Source organism: Macrobrachium nipponense, chromosome 15 (genome assembly GCF_015104395.2).
Source record: "Macrobrachium nipponense isolate FS-2020 chromosome 15, ASM1510439v2, whole genome shotgun sequence".
Classification (NCBI taxonomy): Eukaryota; Metazoa; Arthropoda; class Malacostraca; order Decapoda; family Palaemonidae; genus Macrobrachium; species Macrobrachium nipponense.
In genome coordinates this window covers 62,291,760-62,318,825 of record NC_087208.1, presented here as the reverse complement: position 1 = coordinate 62,318,825, position 27,066 = coordinate 62,291,760, and the positions used below count along the sequence as shown (strand labels likewise).

Genomic DNA, 27,066 nt, shown 5'->3' with positions numbered 1-27,066 from the left:
TCTGGTGATTAGAAATTAATTTCCCGATATAAAGTGGTTCGGATCCCACAATAAGCTGTAGGTAACTAATTGGTTCCTAGCCATGTAAAAATATCTAATCCTTCTGGCCAGCCCTAGAAGAGTTGTTAACCAGCTCAGTGGTCTGGTTAAACTAAGATATACTTAACTTAGGTAGGAAAGATACAAGATCCAATCCAAGTAATTATAAAAGTCTTTGTAAACCAAATAGTCTTGTCAATATTGTATTAATTATTCTCCCATAATTGACCTAAAAGTATGCAATCCATTAATACTTAAGTATGATTACATTTCACCATTCTTGGAACACAGAACATCTGAAAAGACGGTACGAAAAACGTGAATGAAAATGAGTTTGGCGGATATCTTTTTATATTTAATTCTTAAATGAGTAGTTATTAACAAATACGTTTTGGGCTAAATGTTTATCATTTACGTCCGTCACGCGGATAGTGCCTTTATATTGCCTTGGAATATTTTGAATATTTCCAAGAAAAGGGTAATGATAAGATAATATTTTCAACTTGACAAAAACACCCGCTTCTGTGAAATGGTAATGTTCATGCTGCAGATATATATACTCTATATATATATATATATATATATATATATATATATATATATATATATTATATATATATATATATATATATATATATATATATATGTATATATATATATATATACATATTTTATATAATGTATATATATATATATATATATATATATAAATATATATATATATATATATATATATATATATATATATATATATATATATATATAATATATATATATATATATATATATAATATATATTATATATATATATATATATATATATATATATATAATATTATATATATATATATATAAATATATATATATATATATATATATATATATATATATATATATATAAAACATGTTGACTGCGTACATACTTAAGTGCGTGCATGTTCCGTCACCGAGGTACATTTACAGAGATAACGGAATTGAAATATAGATACGAATGTAAGAGAACTCCCTTTTATTGGTGCACCAGGAGTTGTCAGGTGCCAAAATGGAATTGGAATTAATTCCGTTTCCTCCCTCACAGTGTCAACATGTTTTTCATAAGGCGGCGGCGAGGGAGGGTGGCCGGAAGGGGGGGATCGAGACGGAGATAGGCTGTTGACCGAGATGCCAGATCTGTGTTGGGGAATCGATATTTGAAGCGTGTTTGTGTGGTATAATGTATGATTATTTAGAGGTTATTATTTAATACGTGTATACATATATATTATATATATATATATATATATATATATATATATATATATATATATATATATATATATTATATATTATTATATATATTAGATATATATATATATATGTATATATATATATATATATACATATATATATATATATATATTATAAAATATATATATATATATATATATTATATATATATATATATATATATATATATATATATAAGAAATTAATTGTATCACATCACCGTGATTCATGTACAGGCATTAAACTACAAATGTCCTTTAATATCTAATTTGCTCTACCTTGGAATTAATATATATTCATACATGTTAACCGAAGGGGAATTCTTTAGCTGATAAGAATATTCGTCGGATCATGGACTCGAACCACGGAAACCAATAATTCAAGACGTACAGTGATGCGCTTTAACCCACAGTCCCATCAAGAGAGGTATTAGTTGATGCTGACTCCCACTTACAAATCCCATATGATAAATGAATTTTATCATATCACCGTGATCCATATACAGACATTAAGCTGCAAATGTCCTTTAATATCTAATTCGCTCCACCTCGGAATTAATATATTTTCATATAAGTAAAGGGAGAAACCACGAGGGAAAGTGAACTAATAGAGTGCTGCGAGGCCTTTCGACTCAATGTCCTTTAATTAATAGGCTGACATACATATGCAAAGTAAGTTTACAAAGAAAAGTCGTATAAATGGCAGATAAGGATTATGAAGGGAAATAATTACCTAGAATTCAACACGCCTGGAGAATTAGTAACCTTTCGAAAACAGTGGTACAATTGAAGAGGTTTACAAATACAGGGTAGTGACTGACCACACAAAAATTTCATTTTGGTAAACAATAAAACCGTATTTCGCAAGGTAAACCTATTCATAAAAACTATATTAAACATACGTATACAAAAGAGAGTATCTATACGGTAACTAATTTGTAATTAAGTCTGAGATTTTATCTTTAAGATCCATAAACGAGCTAACGACCGGTGTCAACAGTCGCCAGCGACTCACGTTTGTTTATTTTTAAATTTACCTCAGTACAAGGTTTGCCTAATTGTTCATTTGGACTGTAGATGAAGCCAGGGAAGGGTTCGAAAGCTTTTTTTTAAAATTATACATGAACTCGCAACATGTTTTGTTATTGTGGAACCCTTAGAACTTTAAAACTTTAAGATCATTCTTAAACATGTTACTTATACAAGGGTCCAGATAATACAAACTAGAACTAATCTTAAAATTACAATTGGGAGAAAGTTGTATAATGGCGGATTCTAAAAGATTTCGTGACAAGACATCTTTTGATCTTACAATTACTGAACTACCGTTCCAGCTTAATTCTGTGGTCGTGTTCTTTTATATATATATATATATATATATATATCTATATATATAATATATATAGTATATATTATATATATATATATATATATATATATATATATATATATATATATATATAATTTTGTGAGAATGAATTGCCATATACATGGCTGTGTTTTTTTTTCAAAACTAAAATCGAATCCTTGGCCGTGTGAGGGAAGCTGTGTTCAGAAACCCTGATTGACTAGATAACAAGGTGATTTAAATGCAAAACGGCTCCCTTTCTCTTCTCCCTTCCCCCCCTCTCTTTTCTCTCCTCTCTCTCTCTCTCTCTCTTCTCTCTCTCTCTCGCCCTCTCTCTCTCTCTCTATCTAAATGGCAAGTTTATTTCATTCCTATCTAACCATTTATAGTCCACATATCTTTTTTAATGTCACACATATGGCCTTTTTTATACTTAATTATATATATATATATATATATATATATATATATATATATATATATATATATATATATATAGATAGATAGATAGATAGATAGATAGATAGATAGATAGATAGATAGATAGATAGATATATACAAATATATATTATTTATATATACATAAGCCAAAAGAATGTTCTTTCTTTTTTAGCATTGTTCCACCACCCATGCAAAATAAAAATAAGTCTCTCACTTCCTATGACCTTATTATTTCAGATGGCTGCGGCGAGGTCAGCCCCAGAGCCGAGGTCGTCTGCTACAACAAGGGCGTTGACCATCTCTCTCATCTCGACGCCTGCAAATGTACCATAATTACCGAAACCAACATTGCCCTCGATGATAACTTGCGCCTCACCTCCAAGACAGGTAAATACCTTATCAGGAAGAAATTAAGATTGAGATATTATCTTTCAGTAATTAGGATTGTCCCTAGATGGGATGACCCCCCACGTGCTGATAAGGATGGATTTTGCACTGATTGAGAGAATTTTCAGGCTAGTTAGGATGACCTGATTAGCGGAAATTCTTGATGATCTCTAGACTAAATAGTCTTTAATAGACTTAATTATTCTTAAAGACTAATTAAGATGACCTCCAAAGCCTTATTGAAATCATCTCATGACTAGGATGACTAGACCAAAGTATTATTTTAACACCCTATTTAAAAATAAATTTATACCGGTTATCTAGTTAGGATGATCTCTTTGCTTGTTAAGTTAGCCTTAGAATCCAAGCAGAATGCTCTTTGCAGATAATCAGAATTCATATTTTTCTTTTAACCACTGTATTGTGTAACCTATTTTTCTTTTAACCACTTTATTGTGTAACCTATTTTTTTATTAACCACTTTATTTTGTAACTAGATTTTTCTGTTAACCACTTTATTTTGTAACCAGATTTTTATTTTAACCACTTTATTGTTTAACCTATTTTTATTTCAACCACTTTATTGTGTAACCCATTTCTCTTTTCATTTTCGTTTATAAGTAGGACGACCTGTTGTAACTTGAGATATTTTCTTGGAGGCTTATTTCTCTTACCTGCAGAACAGTTGATTTATTTTTACTTATACAGATAGTTTTGCCTTCCTGGAATGAATAGAATGAGGCTAATGATTTCCAGAATGATAGCCTTGGCCTCTAGAGCTAAGTAGAACGACTTCAGGGAGCTTCTTTGAATAACCCCTAGAAAAGATCTATATGACCTCCAGACCTTATATGATAGAATGACTTAGAAAACTTATTTGTGTAACTCGAGAAGCAGGTAGATTTTGTGGAAGAGTATATTTGTTTAACAGGTGACATAAGAAAGTGTAAATTCGAGCTTACAAGTTGTCCTGCATGACAAGTCATTTTACTTCCTCCAGTGAGATTAGTGTCATTTTTATTGTTTTTATATTTCCTGTAGTGCATTCTGTCGATAACTTTACATCACTTATCTGGTCAATGTTTAATATACATCCTTTTCTAAGAAATGTCGTCGTGGTGGTTTTCTGAAGTGTTATTTCTATCGTTGTGAAGTAGAAAATTCCTGCCCATTAAGTCTTTAGGGAATGAGAGTATTGGATGTGTGCCTTTTTATAGACACTTGCTGATACAGATACCCATTTCCTACTGGATCGATCGGTGGCTGGTAGGTCTGTGTATGTGTGTGTGTGTATGTGTGTGTGTGTTTATGTGTGGATTACTTCGTTCCTTGGAAATGGAGGCAGACAACTCCTCTTTTGAACCTCCCGTATTATTGAGGTCCTCTTTGAAAGCAACAAAATTGTACACAGTGAATTTGTGTTATATATATATATATATATATATATATATATATATATATATATATATATATGTATGTATATGTATATGTATATGTATATATATATATATATATATATATATATATATATGTATATATATATATATAGAGCTATATCTAATAAAAGGAGCCATAAAAACGTCTACCTGAAACGAGAGAGACAAGAGTCTCTGAAATATAGTACTTACTTTTCTATATTTTGTCGTTTTTATGGGCTCCTTTTATTAGATAGAATTCCGTTGTGTAACGGAACATTTTTACCAGTCATATCTATAATATATATATATATTATATATAATAATATATAAGATATATATATATATATATATATATATCCTTACAGAACGGTGTCTTCTTTTTTTAAGTCGTTCTGTGTTCATCCTGAAGAAGAAATCACGTAAGAAAATCCCTTAAAAACTGCAAAATCCCAATCGGAAGCCGACAACCATTTTCACATCCAACATCGTGTCGCGGGGTTGACACTCCCCCTTCCAAGATGAACCCTCCCCCCCACCCCCACCCCACCCCCACCCCCACCCCACCCATCACCCTTTTCATCCCCTCGAGATGAAGTTTGATTATGGGAGTTGGAGGCTGGAATCGGAATCGCGCCTCCTGATGAGACTTTGAAGAAGGGTGATGAGCAAACTCCGGCGATATCATTAGCTCCTCCCCTCCGGGATTCCTCGAGGCCTTTCGAATCTCGCTCAGAAGACGGTGATGCGGTAGTTTCTATGTGGTTATTAGACACGAAGTTTTGTTATCACTCGATATTCCTCACGAATACTTGCGGAATTTTATTCCTCCCATGTTCTTGCGGAATTATATTCCTCGCGTATTCATACGGAAAACTTTTAATTACTCCCCCCCCATTATTATTCCCCCTTTTGTTGTTCAATAATCACAGATAGAAATGAGTAATGAGTCAGATGAATAACTGAATTAAGATGTACGTGAGTACACTGGTGTTGAAAGTAAGTCATTCACAAACTTAAAAGTAATCATAGCCGCCAGGTGTTTAGAATTAAGTGTTACGTATTTCTGTACTTATTTACATGATGTTTTAAAGCGAAGAATACTGAGATTGAATGTAAATAACAAAGCATAAGAAAGATATATGGAAGATAAAATATAAATATAATAAGATTCATGGGAAATTTCACTAGATAAAAACAATGCATTAGAGAGAATATTAACATAAAATCACAGGATGAAATGTAAAAATTTATTTGCGACCAAAGGCACGTATCCATACGTATATTTATATATAGCGATAAGTGAACTTAGAATTACGGGTATATGCTCAGATTTTGAATTGAAAAATTTAACGGGGAAATCAACTATTATGTTTGCAGAGAGGAGGAGGAGGAGGAGGAGGAAGGAAGGAGGATGAAGGAGGAGGAGAGGTAGAGAGAAGAAGAGAAGAGAGAAGAGAGAGAGAGAGAGAGAGAGAGAGAGAGAAAGAAGGTTAACTGCTAAAGTGGAAAGATCCTCTCACTTATAACTTAGGTAACCTGATCATGTTGCAATATCCGTCTTGGATTAACCATGACACTTTTGCCCCTAGGATAAGCTGCGGTTGATTTACAGGTCACGCAGCCACCCCTCCCCTTCCCCCTCCCCCAGAAGAGAAATGGAGCATAGCTTTTTTTTTTAATCTGTAAACTTTGGCCTTTTCAAGAAAACTAAAAAATAACCTCATATAATAAAGTCTATTCAGTATTTGATATCCTGCAATATGATCAAAGAAATAATTCTCTGACACACGATACGAAGTTCCATTTATTTCAGAGAGGCGCGTGTCGATATTGAAGTGTGTATGAGAGAGAGAGAGAGAGAGAGAGAGGAGAGAGAGAGAGAGAGAGAGTCCTATTCATCCCGACTTGGATGTACCTGAATACCTAATTAGGCAAAGACATTGGATGCAACACAGTGTCTCTCTTCTGTCTTCTGACAACGGACAATCAGCATCCCGATCTAACAGTATTGTTCCCATCCGTGTGAGACCCTTACGAAGAACTCTGCTAGGTAGTCTGCGTGTGAGTATGTCTCTCAGAGAGAGAGAGAGAGAGAGAGAGAGAGAGAGAGAGAGAGAGAGAGAGAGAGAGAGAGAGAGAGAGAGAGAGAGAGAGAGTCCTTGTTGTCAGTTCGGGAACTTGTTATTGGAATAAGTGTAATGTAATCCTCTGCTCTAAGGCTTCTGGGAGACTTATGTTGGGATTTTGCTATGTAATTAGTATGTATTGGCTCTCTCTCTCTCTCTCTCTCTCTCTCTCTCTCTCTCTCTCTCTCTCTCTCTCTCTCTCTCTGGGGGCGGGGAATATGTGACGAAATAAGGCAAGTATGTAAACAAGTTTTTTCCAAATGTGCAAAGGAAACCCATACAGAAAAAGGGTTATTTGTGTGATTGCTATATTTATAAGTATGCTTGTACCTGTCTCCTTCACACATGGAAGTATAAGAGTGCCTGTATGATTGCATTCCTCTCAAGTAATACATATGCATGATTATAGATGCATGCCCTCGTGGTTGACTTAGAAAAAGAGAGATTGGTTGGACCTGTATCCTTTTTATATGATGGGATGCTTCCCACACCCTCGATGGAGGTAGGTAATTATTGACTCTCTTAAAAAGTGTCGACTTACCGGACTGAAAGTTTTCGTCTTTGGACAGACTTAAAACCGAGTACAAGATAAAGGAGAGGGTTTGCTTACATTAGAAATTATGTTTAATTATGTCCTTGAAATTGATGGATTTTCTTTCAGGCATTTTTAATAACCAACGCAAAATTCTCATATTAACACCCATGCTACAAAATGGTTTTCGTGCACACACTATATATATTATATAATATATATATATATATATATATATATACATATATATATATATATACAATATATATATATATATATATATATATATATATATTAGCGAGCCACCAATATGTTTGGTATCTTGGAATCCAGGGTAATCTTTATCCTCAGTAATTATATTGGCAAAAGAGTAACGCCTGATTCACATTTTGGTCCAGAATTCATCGGTCGGTGTCTCTTGGTTTCGTTCCGCACTATTCGGAATTGCGTTAGGAAAGATGTCAGGAATAGAAACTCGAATATGAACAGTTACGGAACGCGGCGGTCGCGTCCCTAATGACGTCATTTCTTCCCGAATCGATATCGAATGGCGATTTTTTTTTATTTCGCTGAGTTTAAATTCGAAATAGAATTCAAGTGGCGGAGGAGGCTTGATGATGTGAATGAGGAAACTGGAATTGACGTGAGAGAAAAAGAGTTGTTGGGGGGTGGGGGGGGGGGGGGGGGATGGGGGTACGCTCTTTGCCGGCAGGTCTGGGAATAGACGAAATCGCTCGGGGAACAATTCGGACTTTTAATTAAGAGTTGAAGAAATGTCGCGTTTTGAATAATGGTCGACCGTATATCGCTCAAAGCGTATCAGATAGCTTCTTCGCCGTCATTTAACGTCGCGACGGCCAATTCAATGTCAGTCAATCACCTGTTACCGGCTGATTTCAGCTTCGCGTCCTTATCACGGGCTGATTGCCTATGGACTGTAAAGCTTCTTGACGGGAAGTGATTCAGTGTTCGTATAGGAAGCTGAATGTTGAAGGCGAATGAGGGGATTTCTTTTATTCAGGTGAATTTTGAAGTTCGATTTTTTCCTTAAATTTATTTCGCTTTAAAAAAAAAAAAAAAATCTAATGTTTTAAACACTTTATCGATCATAGTCCTTGCGACGCCAGTTTAAGCAAGTAAGTAATTCTGTTTATTCATTCAGTACAGTAACGTGAAAACACTAAACCTCCTGTTTTATTTCACACCTTACCACACTTATGAGTTACTGAGAGGAAGGGTTCGAAATGTCATAAGGCTTTTAATATAAACCAACTGACCAACGAACTAGAAAATAGAGTAACGTTAGTTAGTGAAACGAGGCGCGCACTCACCGTAGAGTTCTACAAGTTTTGTTAATTTCTGAAGAATTAGTTGTGCAGTGTCATAAGCGTTTGTTTGCCCACAACGATCAAAAGGATTCATTAGAAAATAATGCAGAAACTTTCTTACAAATTCATGAAGTTAGTTTGGCCGTGATACGACGGATGGGAAATTCGTGAAGTTAGATTGGTCGTGAGACTACAGACCCATCCGAGGGATTTCGGAGTGACCTGAGTTCTGTTCTTAATCCAGACATCACCAAAACTAAGTTTTTTTTTTTCGGTCAGAAGTTTTTATTGTAAGACATTCAGGGATATGACGATCGGTGTATGATTGCTGCTTACTTCCGTAATCTTAGAAATGTTGGATCATGAAAGATAGTTTTGAATTTTGTATTGGGTGATTTGTAGCAATCTAGGAGAGAAAAATCCAAACAGATAGGAATTTATCCCTGTTGAAATATTTTCCCTACAGTAGATACATATATATTTATCTCATATCTGTCACATCCGATATTTCTCGTACCTTGTCTCTCTCATATTCAGATCTAAAGCTGGCATTGCTGAAAGCAATTAGTTTGATGTTTTACCATGGGAGGAAAAATGTCATGCCATCAGGACTTCAAACGATTTTTGCAGATTATAATCCAATCTTTTTATCTTTCAGGTGTTCAATTTTTTTTTATTTAGGGAAAGAGGATATGAGATTAATCTTTTACTCGCAGTGTTATTTTTATTTGAAATGGGCAACATTCAGGTCAACAAGCGATTAATGTCTTATAGCGAATGGTCGAGTTTTTTTTTTTTTTTATCCCGTGAAGGAAACATTTCAGCTTGTATGTAATTATGTGAAGAAGAATTGTTCATATGGAATATATATGTTGCTTAATATCGCCTCTAATGGCCTGACCTACTTAGAAAACAATGTCGTAATTCTCTTTCAGAATTTTTTTTATTTTGTTTTTCTTGGTGTTTTGCCTTTTTTTTTTTTTTTTTTTTTTGTAGTGGTATGATTTTCTTGGATAAAAATTTTTTTGTCTGCCAGACCCTTTCGTCTCGTGATATATAGACTTACCATGTTTGCCTGAACTTACATCCTGTGTTTAATAACAGGTTTTATTTTTTCATACTTTGAAGAAAATCCTCATTAAGGCTACTTATAGACATATAATTTACTAAACTGCTAATTAACCTAGATCTTATTATAGATATTTTTCTGTAATTTATATTGTAGCTTTGTGGTATAAACTGGTGTAAACTAAGAAAAAAACTAAACAGCGGAGCTGTAGCAATGGATGCCCTCGTTCCTGTAGAACCCAGAAACTTATATTTGTCATCTGGTATGAATTAAAAGATTAATTCATTCAGATCCATCAGTGGATGCCATGACACTTTTAATTGAATTCAACGTTACAGCATCAACCAGTAGCACCTTATTCCCCAATGCTAACGCCCCCCCACCCTATCTTCCCCAGATTTCACGAAGCTGCTCAGCCTTAAGAAGACGAACCCGAACCTGAAGTTCGTGGGTTCACTCGGCGGTTCGAACGTCCAAGCCGAGACGTTCTCCCGCGTGACGTCATCGGTAGAGGGCGTGGCCAACTTCACCGAGGGCCTGATCAGCTTCGTGACGGCCAACGGTCTCGACGGCATCGAAATCGACTGGAGGTGGCCCGGGCAGCATGGAGGGCGCAAGGAGATCGAGGACGTGACGACTCTAATGAAGGTATTATAGAGTGGGGGGTTCTCTGATGGCGTCTGCAATGTTTGGATAGCTTTAAGTTGTTGTTGCTGTTGTTGCTATATTCATTGTGCTCAGATGGTGTTTTGTTTCTTATGTTAGTTAACGAAACATTTCTTTTGGCCGTTCATTTGTTAGAGTTATTGTTCCTTTATATATATGATATACATACATACATACATACATAGTATATATATATATATATATATATATGTATATATATATACTGATGTATGTATATATATATATATATATATATATATATATATATATCTATATATATATATAAAGGAACAATAACTCTAACAAATGAACGGCCAAAAGAAATGTTTCGTTAACTAACACAAGAAACAAAACACCATCTGAGCACAATGAATATAACAACAACAGTAGCAACAACAACAACAATATATATATATATATATATATATATATATATATATATATATATATATATATATTTATAAAGTATAAAAGGCCCTTTAAAACACTTTGGTTTATACTTGAGACATATCCTGTTTTAACAGAAGAATTCATATATATATATATATATATATATATATATATATATATATATATATATATATATATATATATATATATATATATATATATATCGTTTGCAATTTTGAATGATGGCCCTTTTTGTTAAATGTGCTTTCTGTGTATGTATGTATACATATGTATATGTATGTGTGTGTATTATATTGATATATATGTCTATATATGATATATATGTGTGTATATATTATATTTATTTAGATAGATAGATATATAGATAGATATAGATGTAGATATAGAAGCACACACCTGACCACTTGCTTCTCTCCGAAGGTGGTGAGACTCGCTCTCGACCAGCAAGTCCACAGCGTCAGCCGCAGAGAAACTGCCGAAGAAAGAGAGCTGGAAGATCTCACCACCGCCATCACCACCACCGTCGAAGACGCCACCACCACCGAACTCAACCCTCCCACGACGTTGATCACCACCGAAGCACCCCAGGGAGAGACCAGGGCGGCGCGAACGCTACTACCGAAGCCGTAACCAAGGCGGACGAGGCTTCGACCGAACCCACTACGACGTCCCTCCTAGAAGGAGACGAAGACCTCACCACCGACGCTCTCCCTGACGAGGGAGACAGCGAAGCCCCCAGCAGTTCCTTCTTCGACTACCTCGGCAGTCTCTTCAGCGAGTACTTCACGGACTACACTGCCGAGGACTACCCCAACGACTACGCCTACTATTACGACGAGGCGGAGTACGACGCTTCTGAAGTCAGTTCGACCACTGTCCTGCCAGGAAGCGAAAAGTGAGATTTTTTCTTTCTTTCTTTTTTTAGGGACAGGAGTTTTGGTTTATGCTGACAGTTCTATTCATTTTAATGTAATTTACATTTCATTCAAGTTCCATATATTTATATTCCAAGTTTTTAAAATTGTTAAATTTCCACTGGGTCTCTTTTGTCACGGATGAGTTCTTTTAAATGTTGACATATTTTCCACTCATATTCTGTGATAATAAACACTTTTGAAGTTTTCAATGCTGTAAACATTTTCTCTGCAATTTCTACTGTATGTAATACATTCGCATTTCAGCGAACTGTTGTATCCTTTATTGATATTGTATTAATCTTTTAGATGTCATTTTTTTTTAAACTTTGCTTTCCTGATTTTAAATCTCTTATCTTGTCTTATCTAAACAAGTTTTTCCATGTTATAATTCCCATTGTATTTCATAAACATAACTTGAAGTCCTTTTTTCTGTGTCCTAACACCTTTTTGCATACATTTCGGAAGTTAGTCATTATAGTAGTAGACATCCTGTTTTGAATACCTGCAGGTATACCAAAATAAATTTGGCCACTATATCTATATATATATATATATATATATATATATATATATATATATATATATATATATATATATATATATATGTATGTATGTATATATTTATATATAAACCATCGACCACCCTAACCTATTAGACATGATTTCAGCCTTGGATCAGATTACCTCGTCCTCGAGACTGGTTCCCAGTACGAGGTGACCATACGCCCCACGGAGCCAGAGGTAAGCCCCACCGAGGCCAAGGGCCACAGAACCAAGGAGAAAGATGACAGCCAAGGGCTTCTTTCAAAGGCGTCTCAGGCAAAGCCTTACCGCGGAAGGGTCAAGTTCAGTGTGAGTTTTCCCGTCTGTTGCTTCAAGGGCGGTGTCTTATTCCTGGGCGGCGGGGCTCTGGAACGCGAGATTGGGTCGTCGACTATGCAAAGGGCACGGGAGGGCGCAAAGGGGTATGCCCAATTTGAGTGTTCAGTTTCGGGCATCATGTGCAATATTTGTTTTGCACTCTGGGCCATTTAAGTGTATTATGTTAATCCAGTTTTATTTATCAAGTGCGTAATTTTATGGCACTTGCAGCCATATTGTACGTAATTGTCAGCAGTGTCAGCAACTAAATGCATAATTTAATTAATTACAAAACACGGATATATTTCTGTTATTGAGATATAGATATATTTATCATGAGAATACCCTTTTCCTTCGTCTAGGAGAGAATACGTGATGACTCGGCAAAATAAATTAAGCAAAAGAATGTTACTTTGCACAAACTCACGCTTGCAATTCATTCACAAAGTATTCACCGCAATGCATGCACAGAAAAGTTCAAGCTGCATGCGCAGGCGGCTGCAATGCTACACTCCATACAGTGATATTCAGCCAAATAATTGCCTTAAATGCTCGTTCCACACCCAATCTCGCGTTCCTTGACCTGCATTCCGGATTCTGCCCGCACAAACTGCAATTGGCCAGTAGAAGTTGCATCTTGAATCCACTGTTCCTGTGCTGCATTGACCAGAGACCGGACAGAGACCAGAAACGGTGTAGACATAACAGACCAGAGAATTGACATGCTTCAGAGACAACTTGACACTGACTAAAGAATGTGATGACGTACTATAGTAGATTCGCATCAACCATGCATGTAATGTCTAGGCCCGTCCCTTACGACGCTCCTGATTGGCTGTTGATAAGCCAATCACAGGGGTAGAAACTCTGTCTCTCGAGGGAGTTCACAAAGGCAGGACGTATAGTCCACCTCTCCTAGGGGATACGTCTTTCAAAAGAGGCGGAACATAAATCCTGCCTGTGTGAACTCTCGAGAGAGACAGAGTTTCTAGCCCTGTGATTGGCTTATCAACAGCCAATCAGGAGCGTCGTAAGGGACGGGCCTAGACATCACATGCACGGTTGATGTGAATCTACTATAGGGACATTGTTGACGTAAACCAGAGACGATAGACAATGCTGACTTAGACCAATTTTTGTCCAACTTTTTCTAGACATTACCTGACAAAGAATATTTTCAGATACTCTCTTCCACACCACTTTCCTTTGATTTTAGTTTGCTTATTCAAAAGGCGGCAGGAAAATGCTTTTATATCAATACAGAGATTTCCTTGTATCTTTAAAAGGTAAATTCATGTAAGAAGTTTAAGTATTTATTTATTGAGAGGAATTTTGAAAATGTATGAAATCTTTCAACGTTATCTTATTTGAGATGCGATGTCATTAGATTTATTTAAATTGGAATGTAAGAAAAATGAGGATTTATAAATTGACTGGAAATTCACCAATTAAGTAAATGGAGATTTTATAACTATTAACTTGTGGTTATGTACATGTTAATTAAAATCGTCGTCACCAGTATACGACTGATTAATTCTATTAACTTAAATAAGGATTTTATAAATCCACTCTGGTGATAGAAGTTCACTCTCGACGTGGTTCGGAAGTCACGTAAAGCCATTGGTCCCGTTGCTGAATAACCATTGGTTCCATGCAACGTAAAAACACCATAAAAAAAAAGAGAGAGAGAGATTTTCTAAGCCATTTAAATCTAATTAACCTAACTGAATTATATTTCATAAATCCGCTGGATTAACATAAAATGAGTAAATCCGCTTTGTACATGAAATTTTTTAAGCCAGTTAAATCTGGTTAACGTATTCAGATATTATATAAATCTACTGAATTAACAAAACTTTATTAGACCTGCTCTGTATACGATAATTTTTAAGCCAGATAAATCATCTGATTAACCTAACTATTCTATTTTATAAATCCACTGGATTAACAAAAGTAAATTCGTTCTGTATACGAGCTTTTTAAGCCAGTTAAATCTGATTAACCTAACTGAATATTTTATAAATCCACTGGATTAACAGAAACTGACTAAATCCGATAAATCTAACTTCGTTCACTCCAGCGAATCTGATAGATTTATGCAGATCCCTTTTATGTCAGCAAAGTAAATTGTCCAAATCATTCAACTTAGCAAGAAATATTATGTAAATCCATTAACCTTTCAGGAACACGAAGTTTTGTATATTGTACTAAAATGAGTAAAGATACATTTTGTATATCCATTAAATCAAAATAAAATTAATTAAATGTATTAACTCAAATAAATATGATATTAAATGTGCAAGGTAACTCAGGACTCTGATCATCCATTAACATTTTACGAACAGGAGACTAAATGTATCAAACTTAAATATAAATAAACTGCAAATCTATGATATTTTGTTAGATTGAGTACTGTACAGTATTTTTAATTCGAGTGTCATTTGTCCCATAAGTCCTGAAATATTGCATATCATGTTTGAGATAGTTCGTATATCAGTGAAAGAATGATAAAATATTAACGCTGCGGAAATTACATTCTGTAAATCCATTGATACTATTAACAGCAGGATCCGTACGTTTCATAAATGTTAATGTAAAATTCATAAATGTTACGAACATGGTTTGCATACTGCCTTTCTTATTGAATGTGCAGTTCAGAAAAACGTATTAATAACTAATAAATCTGCTAAGTAAATCATACTCACTTCATAACCAGTGAATCTGATAAGTAAATCATATTCACTTCATAACCAGTAAATCTGATAAGTAAATCATGTTAACTTCATAACCAGTAAAGCTACTCGGTAAATCATAATCACTTCGTAACAAGTAAATCTGATAAGTAAATCATATTCACTTCATAACCAGTGAATCTGATAAGTAAATCATTTTCACTTCATAACCAGTAAATCAATATGTAAATCATATAAACTTCATAACCAATAAATCTGATAAGTAAATCATATTCACTTCATAACCAGTAAATCTGATAAGTAAATTATATAAACTTCATAACCAGAGAACCCGATAAGGATATCATATTCGCTTCATAACCAGTAAATCTGATAAGTAAATCATATAAGCTTCATAACCAGTAAATTGATAAGTAAATCATATTCACTTCATAACCAGTAAATCTGATAAGTAAATCATATTCACTTCATAACCAGTAAATCTGATAAATAAATCATATTCACTTCATAACCAGTAAATCTGATAAGTAAATCATATGAACTTCATAACCAGCAAATCTGATAAGTAAATCATATTCGCTTCATAACCAGTAAATCTGATAAATAAATCATATTCGCTTCATAACCAGTAAATCTGATAAATAATTCATATTCACTTCATAACCAGTGAATCTGATAAGTAAATCATATTCACTTCATAACCAGTAAATCTGATAAATAATTCATATTCACTTCATAACCAGTGAATCTGATAAGTAAATCATATTCACTTCATAACCAGTAAATCTGATATGTAAATCATATTCACTTCATAACCAGTAAATCTGATCAGTAAATCATATGAACTTCATAACCAGTAAATGTGATAAGTAAATCATATTCGCTTCATAACCAGTAAATCTGATCAATAAATGATATTCACTTCATAACCAGTAAATCTGATAAGTAAATCATATTCACTTCATAACCAGTAAATCTGACATGTAAATCATATAAGCTTCATAACCAATAAATCTGATAAGTAAATCATATTCACTTCATAACCAGTAAATCTGATAAGTAAATTATATAAACTTCATAACCAGAGAACCCGATACGGATATCATATTCGCTTCATAACCAGTAAATCTGATAAGTAAATCATATTCACTTCATAACCAGTAAATCTGATAAGTAAATCATATTCACTTCATAACCAGTAAATCTGATCAATAAATCATATTCACTTCATAACCAGTAAATCTGATAAGTAAATCATATTCGCTTCATAACCAGTAAATCTGATAAGTAAATCATATTCACTTCATAACCAGTAAATCTGATAAGTAAATCATATAAACTTCATAACCAGTAAATCGGATAAGTAAATCATATTCACTTCATAACCAGTAAATCTGATCAATAAATCATATTCACTTCATAACCAGTAAATCTGATCAATAAATCATATTCACTTCATAACCAGTAAATCTGATTAGTAAATCATATTCGCTTCATAACCAGTAAATCTGATAAGTAAATCATATTCACTTCATAAGCAGTAAATCTGATAAGTAAATCATATAAACCTCATAACCAGTAAATCTGATCAATAAATCATATTTTCACTCATACTCCAGTAAATCTGATAAGTAAATCATATTCACTTCAAAGCATAACAGTAAATCTGAAATGAAAGTAAATCATATAAAACTTCATAACCAGTAAATCGATAAGTAAAATCAATATTCACTTCATAACCAGTAATCTGATAAGTAAATCATATGAACTTCATTCATAAACCATAAGTAAATCATATTAATCCATAACCAGTAAATCATCGATAAGTATCCAAATCTATAAACTTCATAACCAGTAAATCAGATAAGTAAATTATATTCACTTCATACCCAGTAAATCTGACAAAAAAAATCATATTCACTGCATAACAATTAAATCTGATAAGTAAATCATATTAACTTCACAACCAGTAAATCTGATAAGTAAATCATATAAACTTCATAACCAGTAAATCGGATACGTAAATCATATTCACGCCATAACCAGTGAACCTGATAAGTAAATCTTATTCACGTCATAACTAGTAAATCTGATAAGTAAATCATATTAACTTCATAAATAGTGAATATGTTAAGTGAACCATATTAAGTTCATAACCTGAAAATCTGATAAGTAAATCATATTAACTTCATAACCAGTAAATCTGATACTGCTACTGATATTAAAGTAGGTCTATAAAAGGTCCAGGATTGTTAATAACCTAAATTTTTAAAGGTATATATAAGTTTAAACTATTCCATTCATATCACTAAGGGAAAATCATGTACACTTAAATAATAAAAGTGTCTGTAGATTCCAGTATTGCGGTACATTGTCTTGTACGTATCATCATATCAGTTTCTTATTGGTTTGTTATTTTACAAAAGTAGTTATTATTAATTTGATGTAAACCAGTTCAATAACAAAAATCGTCTTAAAATTATTTAAATTAGAATTGTTATTACCTAACCTAATATTTCTCTCGCCTAAATTATTTATGAAAATCTGTTGTCTTAATTTGACAAAAGAAAATCTGTTGCCAATTGCTTTCAGTCCAAAGTATTACGTTACAAAATGATTGTCCTACGTAGTGTAGGCAGGAAACGTCATTATATTTGTTAAGTTTGCCCTCGGATATAGTTCCCGTTTTCAATATGCTCTTGACTTACCTCTTCGGACATCACTCATTCGTTAATACCTCTTTGGACACACTTCTTACCTATTGAGATTCTTCATTCAGAGCCCTGACCAAGACTTGCAATACTGACAAAACTCTTCAAGAAGTCGTTTGTCACGACAGAACCTTCGCAGTGCTCTATCACCTGTCTTCGTCATTCGCCACCAATGATCACAGTACTAGAGAGCCTGTGTAGCTGCACCACCTTTCGTCACACAGTTAGTTCTTGATTAGACCACCAGATGGCAACGGTGTCGCCAGTCTCTGCTTAGAGTAGAGGATTGGCGTGTTGTGACTCAGATCACTTGATATTTGTTTGTCATCGTTGGTATATACAATGTTTTAACAATTTCAGTTTGTATGTATCGACAGCCCTCAATTACTCAGTTGTGAATATCACTAACACGTTTAGCTCAACATTCAACAAGCCATTTTTGTTATTTATTGGGCATTTGTTTACTTCAAATTTATTTGGCTTTATTGCCAATGATTCGAATTTCGTACAATAAGGAGTTGTTTCAGCATTAGGAAATAATCAAATGCAGAATTTAGTGACGTTTTTATCGAGTAACTCTCGATGAAAGAGAATGATTATGAGTGTACTGTAGTATATATGCATACTTATGTGTATATGTATGTATGTGTATATGTATGTATGTATGTATGTGTATATGTATGTATGTGTATATGTATGTATGTATGTATGTATGTGTGTATTTGTATTGGTAATGTATGTTGTATGTATGTATGTGTATATGTATGTATGTGTATATGTATGTATGTATGTATGTATGTGTAAGTGTGGGGTTTTTGCCCAAAGAGAAGATAAAACAATACGGTAAGTTACAACAAACCCCATTGTGTGTAGCCTGTAGGTGTTACTTAATTTGGTGTGCGTTGCTGTAACTTCCGGCAGTTGAATGTTAGTGACTTTACTCTGTAGAATATCAGTATTGCCATCTCCTAATTAGCTCTTAACTCACTACATCCTAAACCTCGCGTAAAGTTTCCCTCTGTAAATAAAAAAGTACTTTTCGAAGCTTCCTCGAACTTCACCCAAGTCAGGGCCAATCTCGACCGAACATCCTTCCTTTTCCTGGGAAGGCAATTAGTTAATTAGAACCTGTCGCTGGGGGGTGTTCGAATGGTTACGAAATCAATCGGTCTCTGAGAATAGATAGAAGGGACTTTGTCCAAAGTGCTCCACCCACCCCCCACCCTCAACCATCCCTCAGACAGAGAGAAGCTTTTCTTCAATTAAGGACAAATGGACGTCGTCTTCTCTCCAGGAAGCCTTTCCCCCACTTTTTTTTTTTTAAGATTTACTTTATTTTTTATTTCACTCAAAGGATATTTTTGAACTGACAACTTGTTCTGATTCCTTTTACCTTTCATGCATGAATTTGCAAAATATTCCTACATAAGCTGCGCATTGTAAGAAATTAATATATGAATGATGCGAAAACTGCTTTGCCAGTGATAGGATGTTATGCATTGACGTGTGTGTGTGTATTATATATATATATATATATATATATATATATATATATATATATATATATATATATATATATATATATATATATATTAATAATTCGAGCTACAAATGTCCTTTAATATCTAATTCGCTCTACCTCGGAATTGATATATTTTCATATTATGTAGACCAAAGGGGAATTTTTTAGCTCCTCTTGTGGGTTCGAACCACCGCCCAGCGTCCTGATTTCGTCTCTGTCCGCTGGGCGGTGGTTCGAACCCACGAGAGGACGATATTATTATAAACTATAAAATTCCCCTTAGGTTTACATGTACGAAAATATATCGGTTCCGAGGTAGAGCGAATTAGATATTAAAGGACATTTGTAGCTCGAATAATTTATGAGTCACAGTGATGTGATAATTATATATATATATTATATATATATATATATATATATATATATATATATATATATATATATATTATATATATATACTATACATCAATAATGCTTGTGGTAGGTGTTTGACGACTCAGATCTCAGGGTCAATACAAAGAGAATGGTTTCCAGTTACGTCATAATCTGTAAACCATATTAACATAGAGCAGTTTTGATTGTAAAGAATTGACCTCATGACAAAAAAAAAAAAGGCAGTTGTAATTCTGCATGTGGATGGACCGTATCTTTTGGCAAATCGATAGTATTAGTGGAAAACCAAAGCATTCTAAATTTAGCGTCTATCTTTGAACTATGTAGTATCAAGGGAGTTACTATTTCCTATATCAGTTTTAGCATTTAAGTGACAGATGATTTCTTCTTTTTTAATCTTGCCCATGATTTTCATATATAATATATATATATTATATATATATAATATATATATATATATAATTATTAATAATATATATATTATATTTATATAGATTTATTATATATAATTATTTATAATATTGAATATAATAAATAAATATAACAATTAAAAATTAATATATTACAGTATACATATATATAATTAATATATTAATACAGTATTATATATCTATATATATTATATTAATTGATATATAAATATATATATATATATACAGATATATAATATATATTATATATATACAGTATATTAATAATATATATTATAATATATAAATATAATATATATATATATAATTAATATAAATATTATATAATATATATATATTCATGAACGTGACAATGAAAGCGACCTTAGGTAGAATCATTTCCTCCCTTGGTTTGCTTACGCAGTCTCAAAACACTAATCTGTAGTAGAAGTTGTTTTCTATAACCGTATATTGTATTAAAATCGTAGCTTTTGATCCAACTTCTTAAATTGCTACATTCTTAAAACTATTTTTGTTTTTTATTCTTGTTGATATCTTCTTTAATCTGTCGTTTTCTTATCTTTTACATATTTTTCTTAGTATTTGTTTGATATTCTTCACTTTGAATTTTATTTTAATTTTATTTTTCACCTTGTAGCCTTTCCGTAGCTTCATTATGTTGTTTCTTTGTTGCTTGTTGTTGTTTCGTAGAATTGCATTTGTTGTTGTCTTCTCTTCGCTGACCTCTTTCCCCTTTCGTTCTTCTCATATTTTATTATGTTCTTTAACTGTTGTTTGTTGCATTTTATTTAAATGTTGAAGAATAACTGTGTAACTATGTTGAATATATTGATTTATATTGGGATAAGCTCACGATTAATTCCAAGTAAATTTAAGAGAGTAAGATCCATCTTACGTTTGAGTAAGAATGAATAATATTTCCCGGCGACGTCAATCACCAGCCAGTTTCTTCCCCCTCCCCCCCAAATCAAAACAGGATTACTTTAAGGCAACCGACCTCCCCGTCACCACTTCTATCACCTCGACCACCACCCTCTCCCCACTCGCGACCTCCAAGAGGCCCAACAACCTCGTTGCTTCAGGAGGATGGAAGTTCGCCAAGAACTCCAAGGGCGGCGAAGGCCGCAGGGGCGAGTCCAGCCGAGCTCTTCGAAGGCCCCAACAGTCCAGGAAGACCCCCGAAACTATCCTGATGATGACCTTGGCCCCTTACCCCGAGTACATCGTCAAGGGTTACGACCTGAAGGCTTTAGCTAAGTACGTCGATTTTTTTTTATTCCATAGTTTGATGTTCATTTGTAATGCTTTTTTTATTCCATAGTTCGATGTTGTTTTGTATTGCTTTTTTATTCCATAGTTTGATGTCCATTTGCAGTGCTAATTACATTGCACTGAAATTGCAAGAGTAAATCCCTTTTTAGCCTTCATTTGGTGTCTGCTGGGACTAATGATGAAGTTTCGTCCTTTCATTTTTGCATTTTTAACTTATAAATACTATGGTTTAATGGATATTTCTTGGTTAGATCATTCCAAGGACAAATATGGCAGTATTGTTGACAAGTGTAAGTTTTAATGGTCGGTGTCGAGCGTCAGAGACGAAGGTTAAGTCATTGTGCTATCCCCACCCAAATTAGGACTAAGGGGAACCAGACAGTGGTTGCTGATGATTCATCAGTTTTGCTTTTATTGTGGAAAATCATATATATATATATATATATATATATATATATATTATATATATATATATATATATATATATATATATTGTATTTATATAGCATACTATTTCCTTTAGAAAGGGTATTCCAATAGGAGCAAGACTTTTGGGATGAGGTTGCAAGCCTTATACTTTTCTGTACCCTGTTTATGACTCCCCCACAGTCGACTGAATAACAGGTACATAATTCCACTGCCTGGGCTAACAGATACAGATACGCAGCGAGACCCCATTTAGTATTAGACAGTACTATATATGTATTCCATTGCATTTACACTGAAGTCTTATGATCTCATTGTGGCCCATCCATTCTTACAAGCTTTGAGACTCATACGTGTTCTCTCTGTTTCCACAGGATCGTTGATCTGTTCAGCTTGCCAACCCACAACCTGACTGAGAAGTCTGCCGAGGGCCACCCATCTGAAACTTTCCACCATTCCAGACTTATGGGAGTGTCCGACTTGCAAAATGCGGTACGTGAGATTTGGCAACTGTGGTTTTTTTTTATTGTTATTGTTCACATTCATTCACTGACACGTGTTCTTGATGAAGGTGTCCATTGAATCGCCTCTTGTATATTTTAAATGGTGATCAGTAGGACTGGCTTAAATGAGCGAGTGGATTTTGTATGAATTCCATTCTAAGAAATATGTCCCTCGTAGTTGAGAAGAAATTGCCCTCTGTAAAGATGGCTTCAAAATCTGGGAGCACACACGAATATGTGAGTTCCAGAGTTTTTTTATTTTTTATAAAGATGGAAAAAACATCATTTTAGTTTTGTACTCTGGAATTCTACAAAAGGCTGATTATTTTTTGGAAATTTAAACTTCCGTTGAAAAATATATCATATTTTCCCCTAAAGGGGTAAACGGTTATGATTTCAATTTAAATCTGCTTGTATTTATTCGGACAGTGGAAGGCTTATAATCGACTTATGATTAATGTGTATCATTTAGATGCATACGAGAGCGGACACATTTCATACACACATGCACACTATATATACACACTATATATATATATATTATATATATATATATATATATATATATATATATATATATATATATATATATAATGTATGTACTGTATGTATGTGCGTGTGTATATGTAACCTTGGGCATGATGTTAATTTTCTCTCGTAACTAGAAGTTTCACCTTGTGTTCTTCAGTACTATTATTATTATTGTTATTGTTATTATTATTATTATTATGGGAATTTGTAGCCCTGTAATTATTTTTATTCTGATTTCTGATGTATTACGTGTATTTGCATTTACATGTAATAGCAAAATGTAAGCGTTCAGTTGCCCACACTTATACTTATTCATGTATGACTGTGCCTTGTTAATATGCAAATATATAAGTACAGGAAGTTTTTTCGAAACTTTACGCAACTTTTTTCATTGTGGTGTTAATCAAGCAGATAGTCAAATCCTTACAATAGTTACTTTAATTGAGATTTCATGTGTTCGCTGAAGTTGATATTCACATATGATGAAAGTTGCTTTTGAAAATGTTTTAAGTGTTGACTTTATTATCGGTATGCACATAAAATTAATGTTGTTTTAGCTATCATGTTCCAAGTCATCGTGAATAATTCATTAATATTTTTTATTCTGTCCTTATAGTAGTCACTGTAATTTTACTTATATGCACAGGCTCTTGCTCATAGAGCAGCCCGTAAAAACCTTTTTTCAGGTATTTATGGGTTGTTCTATGAGCAAGAGCCCGTGCTGGCATGAGGCCAGCTTAATGAAAAAAACACCATTCACATAGGATAAATATTGTTTTTCTTTATTTTTTTTTTTTGGGGGGGGGGAATAATGTTTGATTTAATTAAAGGACATTGTCAGTGTGCGCATGAAATTAATGTTGTTTTAGATACCTTCTTTCTAATTATTCCTGAATGGATCCTTACTCATTTTTTTTCCTACAGGACTCCATTGTGGATCTTGTGGTCAGCCTAGGAATTCCCCTGGATCGTCTGATCCTCGGCATGCCTTCTTCAGCAGTTGTGTTTACCCTGGAGGACTCTGAACTCAACACACCCAGATCTCCTGCCGTCGCACTCCCTGAATTTACCTCCTACAGGAAGGTCAGTTGTGTGTGTGTGTGTGTGTGTGTGTGTGTGTGTGGAGATGAAGCCCACTGAATGCATTGCCAGGCCTGAGAAAGGATCATCTAGTGAAACAAATTCCTTTGCCATTAAACCATATAATGATTCTATGAAAGTGATTTAAATACGAATAATTATTTTTTATTATAACGTGAAGAAATATTTTGTCAATGGATGACAATGACTACCAAAATAATCATAAGTCTTCTCTATTTTTATTTTTATATAAAATTCTTTTTAAACTTATTTAGTTTTAGTTTTCTATTTAAATTTGCCACGGCGTCAATAACCTAGATGTTGTGACGCAAGTTTTCATAGATATCAATCAGTCAATCAATCATTAGTCTTCTTGTCTGTAGGATCTACATGATTTAGTTTAATTAAGATTATTGTGTTGTTCAGCCTCGATATAGTCGGCATGACCTTCCAGCGCATTAGATGAATTTTTTGTTCTCTTCCAGGCTTGTCAAAAGATGGAAACCGGCAACTGGACTGTTGAAAGAGACGAGGACCTCACTGGACCCTACGCCTTTTTGAACGACACCTGGATCGCCTTCGACGACCCCACCAGCATCAAGATCAAGGTGGGACAACGACTTCGACGACTTTCCCAGACACAAACGTCGACGAACGAAGACTTTCGAACTGGAGTTTGTACAGACTGTAACTCATTGACCTCAACGTAATGTATAATGTCACACAGCCCGTAGAAGGGTGGTCTAGGCAAAGCTGCCATTGACGCCTGGCAGAATGCCTTGGGAAAGATGATGACCTTACCAGACCCCAAAGTGACGTTTGCCACAGGGGCAGAATGCCTTGTGGAGGTACAGAATGTCTTGTGAAGGATGATGACCTTACCGGACCCCAAAGCGACGTTTGCCACAGAATCCTTTGGTAATCAGAATGTCAACCGTGAATGGTATGAAACCATCTGGTGGATTTTTACCTTTCCTTTTCAGAAGTGTTGTTGTCTTTAGCATTTTCAGAAGACTGGCTACAAAAGCAAAAGAAAAAAGGAAAAATATGCCTTATATTTTGGATTTTTATTATTATGTCAGAGATAAAATGAAAATCGACAGAGGCTCGCTCAGTGCTTATTTTTTTAATATAATTGAATAGTTATGCATTGTATGATATTCAGAACGACGGTTAATATTATTGTATAATTTTGGACTGAAACTTAAAACCTTGAAAATAGCAGTATCATAAAAAGTGCATGCAGTTGAATAGTTTTGCATTATATGATACTCAGAACGACGATTAATATTATTGTAATTTTGAACTGAAACTTAAAACCTTGAAAAAAGCAATATCATGAAAAGTGCAATGTTTTATATTACTGCAGAAAAATAAACGAACACTGCTACTGATACGACATGCAGCGAGGTCATTTACTTAGTGAACAAGATTCAAGCTGAGAAGATAATAAAAACAAACTTATATTTCCATTTTTGCTGGAGTATGGACAGACCACCAGCTTGCTCTTCCCAAAATTTCTGAATGTAAACTCAAGACTTTTAAGTTATCTTTGCAATGACCGTGTATGGAGGAGGATGAATAAAATACTTAACGGTGAAGACTACGTGAAACACTTTGAAATCATCGTGACCATGTTGATACCAGTGACAAATTTGTTTTGGGAAATGACAGCGAACCACTTAAGGTACACACAAGATGAAATGGTAGGTCGAGACATAACGAATCTTATTAGTATATATAAGCTTAGCTTCAGACCCTTGGCAAATGACTTCAAGTGTTTGCTTGCTTTTAACCAACTAAATCTTCTGTTTGAACTCTCTAGCTAATTTTACAGCCCTTCAGACATTTCCTGTGATTGAAGATGCTAACATTAACAGTACGTTCAGTACAGCTTGTCAAAAGCAATCAGGGTGGTTAACAACACGTCATAAGCCTGCCAATGTAGGGATGCTGGATGCTGTCACGATACTTTTAATTGTATTCTAAGTATTTTTATGATTCATTGGGAAATGCTACGGAGATATCTTGTCCTATACTTGTAATGTCATTGACTTAGCTGTCTTTGCGATGACAATCAGGCTATTAGTTGTAACTTTCATTCTGGAACATTTATTTTATAAAGCCAATGCCCAGCTGCCTTGTATACATAAATTACCCTCTTTTTTCACAGAGTAAGTATGTCCTCCTCCGAGGAATGGCTGGTGCTGCCATCCATGATCTAGACCAAGAGGACTACGATGACCAGTGTGGACAAGGAAGATATCCAATTCTTTCTGCTGTTTACAGTACTTTCACCGAGGTATGTATTTTCTATGTAAGGTATGAGTTTTTGTGATCTTATAGTGTATTATGAAAAGATTGACAGATCTTCCGTAGGGATTTGAAATGAACTCTAGCTCACAATTGACAAAGAGCGCCTAACTTCACAGAATTATCTATGAATGATATTTTTTACTTCTTAAACAGTTGGCCAGAACTCCTCGTCGTGCCTTGCTTCAGAGTCTTGTAAATGACTTGGAGGCTGAAGAATCATCCTTCAATTCTGTGTCCGTATCGGCTCGTGGAGACCTCAGAAACTCCCCTTACAGGATCGTCAGGATAGTTGATAGAACTGGAGCCATCACTGCAGTCAGGTAAGTTTGATTTCAATTACATATACAACGTCTTTAGGAAGAAAATATTCAGGACTGGTA

The 27,066-nt window shown here is 34.1% G+C and overlaps 1 protein-coding gene across 1 annotated transcript in view; it reads left to right on the top strand.

Annotated features, from left to right (window-relative positions):
* LOC135226703 (hornerin-like) overlaps positions 1 to 27,066 on the top strand; it is a 42,126-nt gene that overhangs the window by 6,799 nt on the left and 8,261 nt on the right. The window contains exons 2-10 of the mRNA XM_064266411.1: positions 3,331 to 3,480; positions 11,451 to 11,925; positions 12,616 to 12,799; positions 21,535 to 21,815; positions 22,631 to 22,748; positions 24,215 to 24,373; positions 24,856 to 24,978; positions 26,544 to 26,672; positions 26,840 to 27,006. Coding sequence (XP_064122481.1) covers positions 3,331 to 3,480; positions 11,451 to 11,925; positions 12,616 to 12,799; positions 21,535 to 21,815; positions 22,631 to 22,748; positions 24,215 to 24,373; positions 24,856 to 24,978; positions 26,544 to 26,672; positions 26,840 to 27,006 — 1,786 coding nt within the window. The remainder of the gene's footprint in view (positions 1 to 3,330; positions 3,481 to 11,450; positions 11,926 to 12,615; positions 12,800 to 21,534; positions 21,816 to 22,630; positions 22,749 to 24,214; positions 24,374 to 24,855; positions 24,979 to 26,543; positions 26,673 to 26,839; positions 27,007 to 27,066) is intronic.